This window comes from Mobula birostris, chromosome 11 (assembly GCF_030028105.1).
Source record: "Mobula birostris isolate sMobBir1 chromosome 11, sMobBir1.hap1, whole genome shotgun sequence".
NCBI lineage: Eukaryota > Metazoa > Chordata > Chondrichthyes > Myliobatiformes > Myliobatidae > Mobula > Mobula birostris.
In genome coordinates, this window is record NC_092380.1 from 68,957,491 (window position 1) to 68,972,020 (window position 14,530).

Consider the following 14,530-nt stretch of genomic DNA (forward strand, 5'->3'; position numbering starts at 1 on the left):
AAGGCCTTATTTAATAAGATTTTACCAATCAGTCCCGCGCCTCTCTATCTTAGATTACTGCTGCGAGATTAACCTCCAGCCTTTTTCTAAATATTTTAATCGTCGTTTTATTTTCCTCAACAAAGTTTCAAAATAGTCACATTTTTTGAATGATTTTCGTTAAAGAGTTGAACGTTCGAGGCAATAAGCGATTGGAGATATTTCAATAAGAAAAATATTTAAACGAACGTATGGAACGAGTGTTTCCTGTGCAATGAAGGTGAAATAATCGTTGCAGATGAAAAACACTTCGTGGATACATTGTCCGATTTGTATTTTCTGTGATATCGTAACAGTGGTGCGGTGAATTCTTTGCTGTGAAGTTTTCTATAGAACAAGAAAGTATACTTCCATTAGTATAGACCGGAGTTTTACCTACAACTCCAAAGAGAATAGCCATTTTTGAAAATCTTGCCCTTTAGTCTTCTGGAAAGGGGTGATCTCTTTATAAAAATCAATATAAAATATTTAAATTTTAAATGCAAAATCAAGATTGTAGATTGTGATCGGAGAAAGTAATTTTCCATTACTCTGCAAAATGTTTTTTTTTAACATTGACATCCATATATAAGCAGGTGTATAGTAAAGTGAAGGTCAGGGACAATATTTCCCACATATGAGAATATTTTCTAGCGGGATAAAGTGAATGAACTAAGCTTTGGTATGAAGACAGAACGACGCCCTATCCTAACCCCGGTTCCCATCAGCCCCATCCCCTCCTCCCGGGGACTGTGTCCGAGTGGTCAGATCTCTCTCTCTCTCTCTCTCTCTCTCTCTCTCTCTCTCGCACACACACACACACACACACACACACACACACACACACACACACACACACACACACACACACACAGTACGGCCAGACCCGATCTTTCTCCTTTATGCGTGATATGGTGATACCGCTCCCAATGAACTGCTTCCAGTGCCCAACGACACAAGAGGTATCGGGAGAATCCGGTAGATGGAGTTAACTGTCCAATGACGGATTCTGTGCTCACACTGTTGTGTACAAATTCGGTTTTCAGTTACAGTTTAACGTCCCAACAGGACATCATAGCTACACTAATTTGCGAGAATAACTGTTAACGGTTTCCTGGGGGAGAGGTTTGAATGCTGTATTTAATTGTAAATGTTCGTTATTGATTAATTTTAACGTAAATATATTTTACTATTTTGTTGGTAAATTTAGACATATCCCTGATATTATTGCCTACTGCTGTTCACCATTCTATTCGTTTTTTCGCATTTCTTTCATTCTGCATGGTTGTACACCTTCCGACCAGTCTCAGCCTCGCTCTTTCCGTGGAAAGGTTCGAATGAGGTCATTTTCCTTTTTATCATTTTACTTGTCAGCGAATCGGATTCTGTTCCTACTAACGGACAGCTCTTGTTTCTTATTCGGTTTCAAACTTCACAGTTACTTTGTGAATATTTTATAGTAAACATGAGGAGAGTCTTGGCCCCATCTCGGCTGGTAACTAATGTGAATGATGACCAACGACGGGACTCTGACACGGCACTAGACGGCAGTTGATAGGACAAACTAATTCGAAATTTTGGCCGCTACCCCCCCCCCCCCCCATACATAAGATTCAACAATTTCCAACTCAGCCAAATCTCTGTCTCCTATAAAGAAATGCTTTCTTTAAAAGCTTTGTCGAAATTTAACAATTTTGTAAATACGTGGTCTGTTCTGAGTTCAGCTTCGGATCGACCTTTCATTTCCCGAGTGTCCTTGTTCCTGTGATTTAAATGCACACTGTACGTTCCAGTTTTCGCACTGTACTTGAGATTCTAACAGCCACCAACAAGTACCGATCTCAGACCAGTTAAAATCTGCGAAATTTTCTTTTGCTAGAATTATGCAAATTCCTTTCCGTGATCAACGTCCAATATGTTTACCTCCTGTTTAAGAGAGAAAACAACTTTCGTGCGACTTAACCTGGTTGAAAATGCTAACTAGAGTATGCACGGTTCACTTTAAAATCTATAATTGACGTAAATAGAAATTACTAGCATGAGCTGGGTTCTCCGATCGGAGTAACTGTATCACACGAAGTGTGGACGGTAATTGACAAACATGCCTGGAGAGCTTCACTGAGTTCTAACTGAAGCATCCATTCACTGCTAATAATGTGCACAGTGTGTGATTAGGGGAATTATATTTACCAGATCAAACGGCGAGCCGGACAACCGTGAAAATGTTATGAAAACGAACTCAGTCGACCTTAACTGAAAGCGAGCGAAAGGTGTGTAATGTGAAGATGCCAGTTGGTGATACAATCTCCCCGACTATATTCGGTTCTGAACTCAGATATACGCATTTTATTGAAAATGTGTGACACAAATTGCAACAGTATAAAACTATATGAATCCATACCAAACAAATCTTATCCTTACAGAAAAAGGAACCAATTCAACAAATTATTTGTAAACCACTCCATGGGGCGTTAAGGAAGATATGAAAATACTTTAAATTGTAGAGACTTTAAATTGTAGAATAGAAAACAGATTTCAAACAGTTTTATGAATAAGTTCATTTCTTAATAAAATATTTTGATTTCTTAAAATATTACAAAGCTGCAGTTTAAAATACTCGTTTCCGAAATCTTCAGTCTTGTTGGAATAAAAGTGTATGCAACCGGAGCTGCACCAGGAATAAATAATTGCTTCTGACATATATGCTACGAACGGACAGCAGGGTAAGTTTGCAAGCGATCACAGTCCCGAGGAGGGGAAATCGCCGATTTTAAACATACATCGCACCTTACTACATTAAAAATTTCCCGCAATCCAATTTTTTTTGAGCGGGATATGTCGGGAATGGAGTGTTATAAATCAAATGTCGTAACTTTAGACACTTGATGGAGTGGAAACCAAAATTTTCAGCAAAAATAAGGACATGCCCCGAGCCCGATTAAAGAATAAAACAGACCGCCCATGATGTCCTTCAAGTAATGTGCATGACTTTCATTTCCGAGTAAACCGGGTCACTTAATCTCCCCGCAAAAGTCTTTTGCGTAGTCCTCGAAAAAATAAAAAAAAATCTATTATTACCATTGAGTATAGCCTGGTTTCATCTAAACTAGAACAGGACACAGGGAGTTCATTTTTTAAAGAGAGCGCTGTGTAAGCATTAGTTATCTACCGACCAGCTTGTTCTCAGAAGTACGGAAATATGTAAAAAGTACTGGGAAGAAGGACGGTCCGAGAATTACTGCTGGACCAAGAGCAACAACCAATCCGCTCCAGATTCCAGTACCTGCAGTCTCTCCTGTAGGACCATGAAAACCATTCATAAATAGTCCGATAAATGTACCTAATTATAGGGGGCGTGTCCCGCTCTAACACTGCGCTGCAACAGAATTCGAATTTAGGAATGAGTAACAGTCCTGGATACCGGGGTTTTATGAGGGTATCAAACAATTTGTAGAAAGAACTCAGCAGGTATAGCAGCAGCTTGGGGAAAGTAAACTGTCAACATTTCGTGTCGTCATCCATCAGGACAACGGCAGTAGTTACCGGGGTATTCCCCGGGGCGCATACAATCATCGCTTAGATTTCTGAAAACAATCTCAGTTCGGTTTTTATTGGGACCAGGGTAGGGAACAAAAACACACTATGTAAAACGGATGTTTCAGCGTTTGAAACAAAATTAGGTTCTTATTTCCACTATTTTCTATAATAATAAAGAAAACAAGACCTTTAGTGCTTAAATAGAAAAGGAACGTGATGTTTGGAACGATTAGACAATGGCTCTAATTTTTCCAAGTAACAACAAAGATGCCATTAGATCGATCGTGTATGAAATATCGATATTCAACCTGATTTATCCATTTTCATTACTATTAAGTGAAGTTTATTTAAAAAAAAGGAATACGGTTTTGATTTAAGACTCTGTATCTATACAACCGGAAAAGGGGGCGTGTTAAAAAAAACTCGTTGCAACGTTACTAGAAATGTTCCGATCTTTGGTCTTTGGAGATTAGTAAAACCGCTGAGCAATTCAGGCAGAAGGCTTCAATTCTTCCTGGAGACGGTCGATCAGGTACTCGCCAAAGCTCATCTCCCCATCATCACTGCAGCCCAATCGGTTGGCGTTAGTGATTAGGTCGCCGGCCACTTTGATCCGTTCGATTTTGGGAACAAGTAGACGCTTTTTGACGAAGCTGGCAGTATGAGGGTCGGCAAGGCTTTTGCTCAGCGCATAGAGTTCTTCCAGGAAGGACGCCGCGGTTTTCCACTGGTGGCACGTCAGCTCCAGCGCCTGGAGAATATTACGCACCGATTCGCATCGGGGTTTCTGCAAGGGAACACTGGCATCAAAACGGGTATCTGCAGGAAACCCTCCCTCTAGCCTACTCACCTTCGAAAGAAAAGGCATGAAACTCTAGAAATTTTCCGGTTTCCGCTAATAAAAAAAAGCGGAAGATCGCAAGTAGTAATGTAGAAATTCACTATGAGGATGTCTGTATCATAAGTCTTGGGAACTTCCGCCTGTACAGACCACAGTTACACGTTCTGATATATGAATAAATATTCTGGTACAATAGTAATTTCTCCCTTTTTAAGTCCATAGATCATCAGGAATCTCCATAGATTCTGATTGCCTGTATGTAAATTTATAGCGATTCCAATAGCAACACCTTTCACCTCTTCCAATTTAAAAATACCCCACTTTTCTAGTTTTTCTAACAACGTTTGGATTCTCCATACCTTCCATTTCCCATATCTTCATCCATTACCCCAAGGAGCTTGTTTGCACCCTTCAGAAAAGAACAACAGGTAATTCTGTTTCTTCAGTAAATTTGGATACTTCAATGTTAACTCTGTCCATCCTTATAATTATCTCCAAAGTATCCTATTAATATACCGCTGTTTACAGATCCCAGCAATTTCTCTACCACTGGTCATTAATTGTCATTATATTGGGAGCAAAATTATTCTGAAATCAACTTTTTTCCCCTTTTCCCCCAGAACAATGTCTGTGTCCTTGATTAAATTGCTAACTTGTCACATTTTTTTTCCTAAATATTTTGGTATTTAATATGAACATTTTAGTTACACAGTATAACCATATAACTCAGCAAAAGTTCTATCTATCATTTCTATTCAGCATTAAGGTGCTCAGTCATACCAAACCTAATTATAAAGTTCATTAATTTTCACTGAACAGAAATGTGCTAACAGGTCTGCATTTCCACGATTTCCTCCTTTCATCATTGTTAATGACTGGTTTGACAATGTGCACAATTGGTCTCAAAACTTTACCAGTTTATGGTTAGGTTATTTGCAGTGCTTTCACTAATTATTTTTAAATGTTAGCCTGAAATCCATTCTGTTCTGGGATTTCATTCTCTCGTGTCAATATTTACTTCAATAGTTATTTTTCTAAAATTATGTTTTGATTGTCCCCAACCTTGATTCAATATCTGCTTCCTTTTTTCATTTAATATAAATGTTGACTTAAAATAATAACTCAACTCCATCAAAAGTTCCTTATTTTTAGCTATAACATTACCATTGCAATGGACCCTCATGACTGGTGATCAACCTCTGTTTTCTATTGTAACTTTATTTGTGCTGGTTTTGACACATCTCATGTGTTAATTACATGTTGTCTTTTTGTAATTCCTTTTTGGCACTTTTTGTTTTTCCTTGAATCTCTTTCAGTCACTAGGATCGGTACTAGTTTTGCCTTTATATGGGCCCTTTCCTTTCAGCCTTAAGTTTCCTTTTACTCCTTTGAAGAGCCGTACCCACTTCCCTTAGCACTTCTGGAATAACTCAGGAATCTTACAGATGTGAATTGATTATGCAATGTATTCAATTTATTTTCTTAATTCATCATGTTCATTTAATGTTAGATACCAGATACTTAGGGCCAATGAAAATTCTACAGTTACATATGACATTGAGTAGGTTGACTCACTGATAAAAGGTCCCATTATATGACAAACTGATAAATTTACATGAGACTGTTTTATTTGCTCATACTCCTCATTGTCTGCTTTATCAGTTGATTTCTTTAGGGAGCTTTAATACTTGGCAGTACCTGAATATTTTTTGGGCAGTAGTGCCCTCCTCGCTCTGTCTGGTAGTCAAGTAAGGTTTGTGCATTCTTCTCCTCTTCTTGGGTTATCTTACGGAAATAGGCAGCAACTCTGGGCAGAGCAACATCATCTTGTTCAAAGATCTCCATCTAAATTAAATGCAGGAAACAGTTCGTAAATTACATACCCTGGGGATTAATCAGTCGCTGAACTAAAGTTTAAGTGTCCTCGCTATCCAGCAGAGCCTTGAAGTGGGTTTTATTATATTGGGTTATTAATGTTACATGTACCAAGATACAGTGAAAAGCTTGTCTTGCATACTTTTCATGCAGATCAAATTTCACAGTGCATTGAGGTAGTACATGATAAAACAATAACATTATAGAATACAGTGCAACACCTACAGAAAATGTGCTGTGCAGGTAAGCAAAGTACAACATAACAAAGTACAGTAGATTGTGAGGTCAAGATTCTATCTTATGTTCAAATCTGATAACAGCCCAGGTTAGAAGCTGTTTTTGAGCTTGGTATGTGCTTTAAGGCTCTTGTATCTTCTGTCTGATGGGAGAGGGGAGAAAGAATGCTCAGTGTGGGTGGGATCTTTGATTATGCTGGCTGCTTTACAGAGGCAGTGAGAAGTTAGCCAGAGTCTATGGAGGTGAAGCTGGTTTCCATGATGTGCTGAGCTGTGACCACAACTCTCTGTAGTTTCTTGTGGCTATTTACAGAACAGTTGGCAAACCAAGCTGTGATAAATCTGAATAGGATGCTTTCTATGGTGAATCTACAGTCCATTTTTATCAATGGAAATGAATGATTTATGAGAAGAATGCAATGGTGATGGGCAGCTGCATTTGTAATTTTGCTCCATTTGAAGGGAACCATGAGTTCAGGCATTTGGCATACATGCATGCTGAGAAGCCAATGATGCAACTCTACCACCTGTGAGATTATGACAGAATACTTTCAAATCAGAACCCCACCTAATCTCTAACTGACATTGTCCTAGTTGAACTCTACTGACTTCCATTCTCAACTATGTATAATTAATGTGTTTTCCATGTCACTCATCTGTATGTCAATGGAAAACCTTCTACCATTGCCCACTCCTTCAGCTGTGACATATTTCTCCATGACTGTAGCTTTTGCCACTTTTACAGGTTTTCTTTCCTGAAGTTGGTCGGGTCAACACTGTGAAGCACTGAGATCCTGTTGTTAAATGTTGTTTCAGGTTTAAGTTATATAGGAATGACTATAATAAATTCTCTGGGGTGTATGGGGTGTCAGAGAGGGGTAGCACCTCTGGTGGGGGAACGTATCGCGTCCTTTTCAAGGCGGTTAGTCCACCTTTGGTCCCCACCTGGCACTCAGCTCTCACCTGTGGCTCCCCGTAGCTGTTTGCTTTGCAACAGCGGCCACACCCCAGGCAACGGCCTCGACAAGCCGGCTAAACCAGGTGAGGGTAGCTGACGGGTCTCAAACCCTCGGTGAGATAGGGATTTGTCTATCCCAGCATGTGAAGACAGACTCCAGCGGATTGAGCGGACGAGACCAATGGAAGATCCAACGGTCAAGAAGGCCGTCTCTGCAAGCATCGTGGAATGTGCAGAGCACGACAAGACACAGAAAATGTCCTGGTCATCCACTGCGCCTAGTCCCATCTCCAGCTGTCTCGACTCTGTCTTGCCACTGGATCCAGGTGGGAATTGGGAAGACAGAGTGAGGCTGACGCTGCGCAACTTCCCCTCACTTAAATCCGAATCACACGCTAGTCTTGACACCATCATAATGGTATCGAGGTCCTCATCGACGTTGACGATGGACACACATAATAAATTCTCCACTAGGAATCAACAATTAAGTTTAATTTTTAAATAAGACTTAATCTAACCATCTAGAATTCAGACCATAAGGCATAAAAACAGAATTAGGCCATTCGGCCCATCAAGTATGCTCCATCATTTCATCATTGCTGATCCATTTCCCTCTCAACCCCATTCTCCTGCCTTCTCCCTGTAACCTTTCTCACCCCGACTAATCAAGAACCCTTTGCCTTAAATACACCCAAAGACTTGACCTCCACAGCCACCTGTAGCAACAAATTTCACAGGCTTATCACCCGCTGGCTAAAGAAATTCATCCTCATCTCTATTCTAATTGGATGTCCATCTATTCTGAGGCTATGCCCTCTCATCCTAGACTCCCCTACTGTATGCAAGGATACACATTGCATCAAAAGCACAGGCAGGTAAGCAGAGGAGGTGGTATGACTGTACAGGTAAAAATAAAATCAAATACTTAGAAAGAAGTGACATTGGATCGGAAGATGTAGAATTTATCTAATGCAGACAACCTGAAATTCATTCTCCAAATGACCTTTCCTTAATCTATACCTCCCATTCTGGTTCTACCACTTATTGGAGTGCAGTTTGATTGACTTCACAATATTTCACTTATCCAGATTTAATACTTTCTTAACTTCTACCTCCTAATTCAAAGCTCCTAATATTTGTTTATTGATTGAGATAATAGGCTCTTCCAGCCCTACAAGCTACACCACCCAACAATCCTCCAATTCAATCCTAGTCTAATCACGGGACAATTTACACTGACCAATTAACCTACCAACCGGTACAACTCTGGACTGTGGGAGGAAACCCTGACGATACAGTTCAATAGACTCAGCAATATTTCACGCATATTCTGTTTCTTATTTATGCATCATTCAGCTATCCAGATTGCATTTTCTTTAAAACTGTTGAGCTACATGAGACTTTTCCAGGTCCAGATACCATGATAAGAACCAGAATCTGGTGAAATTATTCTTCTCTCAAGGAGGCATAGGCATTCTGTTTTCTACCTTGTTTCTATTAATTCACGCAGACCTATAAAACCTGCAGTCTCTTATGCTTTGTTTGATTTGATACTGAATATCTATTTTCTTAACTGACTAGGAGCTAGGTAATGGTAAGACTTTTGGCAGTGTGGAGGATCAGCAAATCTTGGGGTCCATGTCCATTGAATACTCAAAGCCGTTGTTCAGATTGACAGTGTTGTTAAAGAGGCGTATGGTGTGTTGGCCTTCATCAACCATGGGATTGAGTTCAAGAGCCGTGAAGTAATGCTCCAGCTATACAAGACCTTGGAGTACTGTGTTCAGTTCTGGTCACCTCATTACAGGAAGGATATGGATACTATAGCGAAAGTGCAGAGGAGATTTACAAGGATGTTGCCTGGATTGGACAGCATGCCTTATGAGAATGAGTTGACTGAACTTGGCCCTTTCTCCTTGGAGTGATGGAGGATGAGAGGTGACCCGATAGAGGTGTATAAGATGATGAGAGGCATTGGTTGTGTGGACAGCCAGAGGCTTTTTCCTCAGGACTGAAATGGCTAACATGAGTGGACACAACAGTCCATGTTTCAGGCCAAAACAGATGAAGGGTCTCGGCCCGAAACATTGACTGGTCTAATCATTTCCATTGATGCTGCCTGACCTGCTGAGTTCCTTCAGCATTTTGTGTGTGTAACATTATACATATTTATTTTGGGAAAGGCTCCTTGTATTGATTCTAGAAGCATACTCAAAATTGTATTCAGCACACATATTCTGTAATGTTCACTGGCTATGTTTAACTCTGGTCATGTTGTTATTTGTACCCTGGTGCCTAAAAGCGATTAACATTTCCTTCCGTTTTTTGACCAGAGCCTTGATATCTCTCATCAGACAGGGTTCCCTGAACTTGGTAAGTCCACCCATCCCCTCATAGGAACATGCTGCTGCTGGGTTCTCAATATGATCCTTATCAAAGCCTTCTACTTGCCAACTGTTCCTTTGCTTTTAACTAGAGCTGCCCAGTCGACCCCAGCTGAATATATAACATAGAACATAGAATAGTACAGCACAGTACAGGCCCTTCAGCCCACAATGTGGTGCTGACCCTCAAACCCTGCCTCCCATATAAGCCCCCACCTTAAATTCCTCCATATACCTGTCTAGTAGTCTCTTAAAATTCACTAGTGTATCTGCCTCCACCACTGACTCAGGCAGTGCATTCCACGCACCAACCACTCTCTGAGTAAAAAACCTTCCTCTAGTATCCCCCTTGAACTTCCCACCCCTTACCTTAAAGCCATGTCCTCTTGTATTGAGCAGTGGTGCCCTGGGAAAGAGGCGCTGGCTATCCACTCTATCTATTCCTCTTATTATCTTATATACATCTATCATGTCTCCTCTCATCCTCCTTCTCTCCAAAGAGTAAAGCCCTAGCTCCCTTAATCCCTGATCATAATCCATACTCTCTAAACCAGGCAGCATCCCGGTAAATCTCCTCTGTACCCTTTCCAATGCTTCCACATCCTTCCTATATTGAGGTGACCAGAATTGGACACAGTACTCCAAGTGTAGCCTAACCAGAGTTTTATACAGCTGCATCATTACATTACGACTCTTAAACTCTATCCCTCGACTTATGAAAGCTAACACCCCATAAGCTTTCTTAACTACCCTATCCCCCTGTGAGGCAACTTTCAGGGATCTATGGACATGTACCCCGAGATCCCTCTGCTCCCCCACACTACCAAGTATCCTGCCATTTACTTTGTACTCTGCCTGGGAGTTTGTCCTTCCAAAGTGTACCACCTCACACTTCTCTGGGTTGAACTCCATCTGCCACTTCTCAGCCCACTTCTGCATCCTGTCAATGTCTCTCTGCAATCTTTGACAATCCTCTACACTATCTACAACACCACCAACCTTTGTGTCGTCTGCAAACTTGCCAACCCACCCTTCTACCCCCACATCCAGGTCGTTAATAAAAATCACGAAAAGAGGTCCCAGAACAGATCCTTGTGGGACACCACTAGTCACAATCCTCCAATCTGAATGTACTCCCTCCACCACCACCCTCTGCTTTCTGCAGGCAAGCCAATTCTGAATCCACTTGGCCAAATTTCCCTGGATCCCGTGCCTTCTAACTTTCTGAATAAGCCTACCGTGTGGAACCTTGTCAAATGCCTTACTAAAATCCATATAGATCACATCCACTGCACTACCCTCATCTATATGCCTGGTCACCTCCTCAAAGAACTCTATCAGGCTTGTTAGACATGATCTGCCCTTCACAAAGCCATGCTGACTGTCCCTGATCAGACCATGATTCTCTAAATGCCTATAGATCCTGTCGCTAAGAATCTTTTCCAACAGCTTTCCCACCACAGACGTAAAACTCACTGGTCTATAATTACCCGGACTATCCCTACTACCTTTTTTGAACAAGGGGACAACATTCGCCTCCCTCCAATCCTCCGGTACCATTCCTGTGGACAACGAGGACATAAAGATCCTAGCCAGAGGCTCAGCAATCTCTTCTCTCGCCTCGTGGAGCAGCCTGGGGAATATTCCGTCAGGCCCCGGGGACTTATCTATCCTAATGTATTTTAACAACTCCAAAACCTCCTCTCCCTTAATATCAACATGCTCCAGAACATCAACCTCACTCATATTGTCCTCACCATCATCAAGTTCCCTCTCATTGGTGAATACCGAAGAGAAGTATACATTGATGACCTCGCTCACTTCCACAGCCTCCAGGCACATCTTCCCACCCTTATCTCTAATCGGTCCTACCTTCACTCCTGTCATCCTTTTTTTCTTCACATAATTGAAGACTGCCTTGGGGTTTTCCTTTACCCTACTTGCCAAGGCCTTCTCATGCCCCCTTCTTGCTCTTCTCAGCCCCTTCTTAAGCTCCTTTCTTGCTTCCCTATATTCCTCAATAGACCCATCTGATCCTTGCTTCCTAAACCTCATGTATGCTGCCTTGTCCACCTGACTAGATTTTCCACCTCACTTGTCACCCATGGTTCCTTCACCCTACCATTCTTTATCTTCCTCACCGGGACAAATTTATCCCTAACATCCCGCAAGAAATCTCTAAACATCGACCACATGTCCATAGTACATTTCCCTGCAAAAACATCATCCCAATTCACACCCGCAAGTTCTAGCCTTATAGCCTCATAATTTGCCTTTCCCCAATTAAAAATTTTCCTGTGCTCTCTGATTCTATACTTTTCCATGACAATGCTAAAGGCCAGGGAGCGGTGGTCACTGTCCCCCAGATGCTCACCCACTGAGAGATCTGTGACCTGACCCAGTTCATTACCTAGTACTAGATCTAGTATGGCATTCCCCCTGGTCAGCCTGTCCACATACTGTGACAGGAATCCGTCCTGGACACACTTAACAAACTCTGCCCCATCTAAACCCTTGGAACTAATCAGGTGCCAATCAATATTAGCGAAGTTAAGTCACCCATGATAACAACCCTGAGGAGCTTTCTTAACTATCCAGAGGATACCTGAATGAACCAAACAAACTCCTCCCCTTTTAGGCCCTTTGCACTCTCATTGGCCCAGGCAAAAATGGAAAATCGGTATCTCCCACTAGCACCTCCCTACTATATCTGACCCTCCAGCTTCTATTGACTATTGGGGGGGGGTGCATATGATAGCCCTACCAAGATGATCAACTCTTTCTTACTTCTAAGTTATACCCAAATGGTCTTGTTAGATGATCCTCAAGAATATCCTCTCTAAGCACTGCAGTTACGTCCTCTCTTATCAAAAGCACAATACTCCCTCCATTCCTACCTGTTCCTCTGTCATTCCATAATGCACGGGTATCCAAAACATTGAGCTGCCTGTCCTGCCCTTTACTCAGCTTTATTTCTGTTAAGGCCACATCTCAGTTCCTAGAGGCAATCCACACCCTCAGTTTGACAGCCTTGCCTGTTAAACAATGGGCATTGAAATAAATGCAATACAAAACAGTAGTTCTATCTGTGCACTTTAAGTCTAAGACTTTATTCCTTGAGTTGAGAGAGACTGACGGATGGCCATTTAGAGGTGTATAAAATCATGAGGGGCTTTGATAAGGCAAATGACCACCCAGCTTTGCCCTGGGGAAGGGAATCCAAAACTAGAGGTCTCAGGTTTAAGGTGACTGGGGAAAGATTTTAAAATAGGAATTGAGGGGCAACTTCTTCACACAGAGGATAAGGTGCAAATAGAATAAGCTGCCAGAGAAAGTGGTTGAAGCAGGTGCAATAGCAATATTTAAGAGACACTTGAGTAAGTACATCTACAGGAGGAATTTAGAGGGAATGGTCCAAATGTGGGCAAAGATACCTAGGTGGGTATCTTGATTGGCATGAAACTGTTGGACCTGTTCTGCATTGTGTTACTTTCCGAGTATTCACTTTAAGAAAATAAAATGGTTAACTCACTAAAATTTAAAAAAAAAATATTATTCAACGTGCTAGGTTAAAAGTTTCACTCCTTTAATGGGAGTTCTTGTTACAGATATTTACCTGTACCAAGAGATATCAACCACGTCCCATTGCAAGAATCTATTGCCACTATCTCAGAGGGGAGGCGTCAGTTACAAGATGCAGCAATTTAAGCCATTACTTAGCAGCTAAGGCACGTTCTCGAACTATCAGTGTACGCGACGTGGACGGAAAAATAAGAATGCACCCAACATCCTCTTGCAAAGTCCCGTAGTACAAGATGCACTGAGGTTCCCCACAGCTTGGTAACACAATACAGCTCATGACAACAATGCAAAGAGCAGACATCTGGGGAGAAGCAAAACCTCCGCCCAGCTCCCAACTAGCCCTGCCACTCGCAGAAGTACAAGTCCCAGTGCGGAAATCTCTTCCTCCCACAGTGTGCAGAGCCGGCTTCACCCCCGGCAGTTAACGGCATTGCTCCGCTCACATATCTGGGTCCCCCCAGTTCCAAGTCCTGCCGGAGGTCCTGTTGCCTTACCAGAGCCTGAAACCGGTAGGACACCTCGTAGAAGAAAGTGATGAGGCCGCAGACTGCCTCTTCCACACTGAGTGGATAGTTCTGCTTCACCTGCTTCCCGGACAGGGGCTGGTGAAAGGTGCAGGTGGGCAAGCATGTTTTCAGCCGTTTCCCCTTCGGTTGTGCCATTCGCACACAGGCAATGAGAAATGTTCTACCAGCCTAGTTCTGGGCCGTTCAAGTTCGAGAAATTCTTCTTCCAGTTCAAATCGAGGTTCATCCGGAAGAAGGCTTAAAAATGGAAGCAATCACCAGTCAGCTGTGAAATTGACAGCGAATGCAGGGCAACTATTCAGGGAAGGAGGGAATGTCAGCTTTGAAGTCGATCGCACGTTTCGCAATGTTTACTACAATTGTTGTTTAAAATGCATTAACACGACATGTGCAATCAGCTGTTCCGTCGAACACATCTCTGTGATTGTACGGGACAAACCTGACAGAGTCAAAGTAAAGGAGTATTGATAGACAAAAAGAACCCATGCCTACAGCTGTCTCTGACAACTTGTGCTTAGCAATAGGGGAATGGACCATAAGACCATAAGATATAGGAGCAGAAGTAGGCCATT

The 14,530-nt window shown here is 41.9% G+C and overlaps 1 protein-coding gene across 3 annotated transcripts; it reads right to left on the reverse strand.

Annotated features, from left to right (window-relative positions):
- Positions 1-127: 127 nt before the first annotated feature.
- On the reverse strand, positions 128-14,174 carry LOC140205164 (ferritin, middle subunit). Of its 3 annotated transcripts, none has more exons than XM_072272450.1 (3): positions 13,926-14,174; positions 6,095-6,241; positions 128-366 (listed from the first exon to the last, which is right to left on the reverse strand). In XM_072272450.1, exons 1-3 carry the CDS (start codon positions 14,091-14,093, stop codon positions 160-162), a joined length of 522 nt encoding a protein of 173 aa, XP_072128551.1. In that variant the 5' UTR covers positions 14,094-14,174; the 3' UTR covers positions 128-159. The 3 variants fall into 3 exon arrangements, with proteins under 3 accessions (XP_072128551.1, XP_072128552.1, XP_072128550.1); XM_072272451.1 differs by lacking the exon at positions 128-366 and adding an exon at positions 2,342-4,342 and having other exon boundaries at positions 14,016-14,174; XM_072272449.1 differs by lacking the exon at positions 128-366 and adding an exon at positions 2,342-4,342.
- Positions 14,175-14,530: the final 356 nt, after the last annotated feature.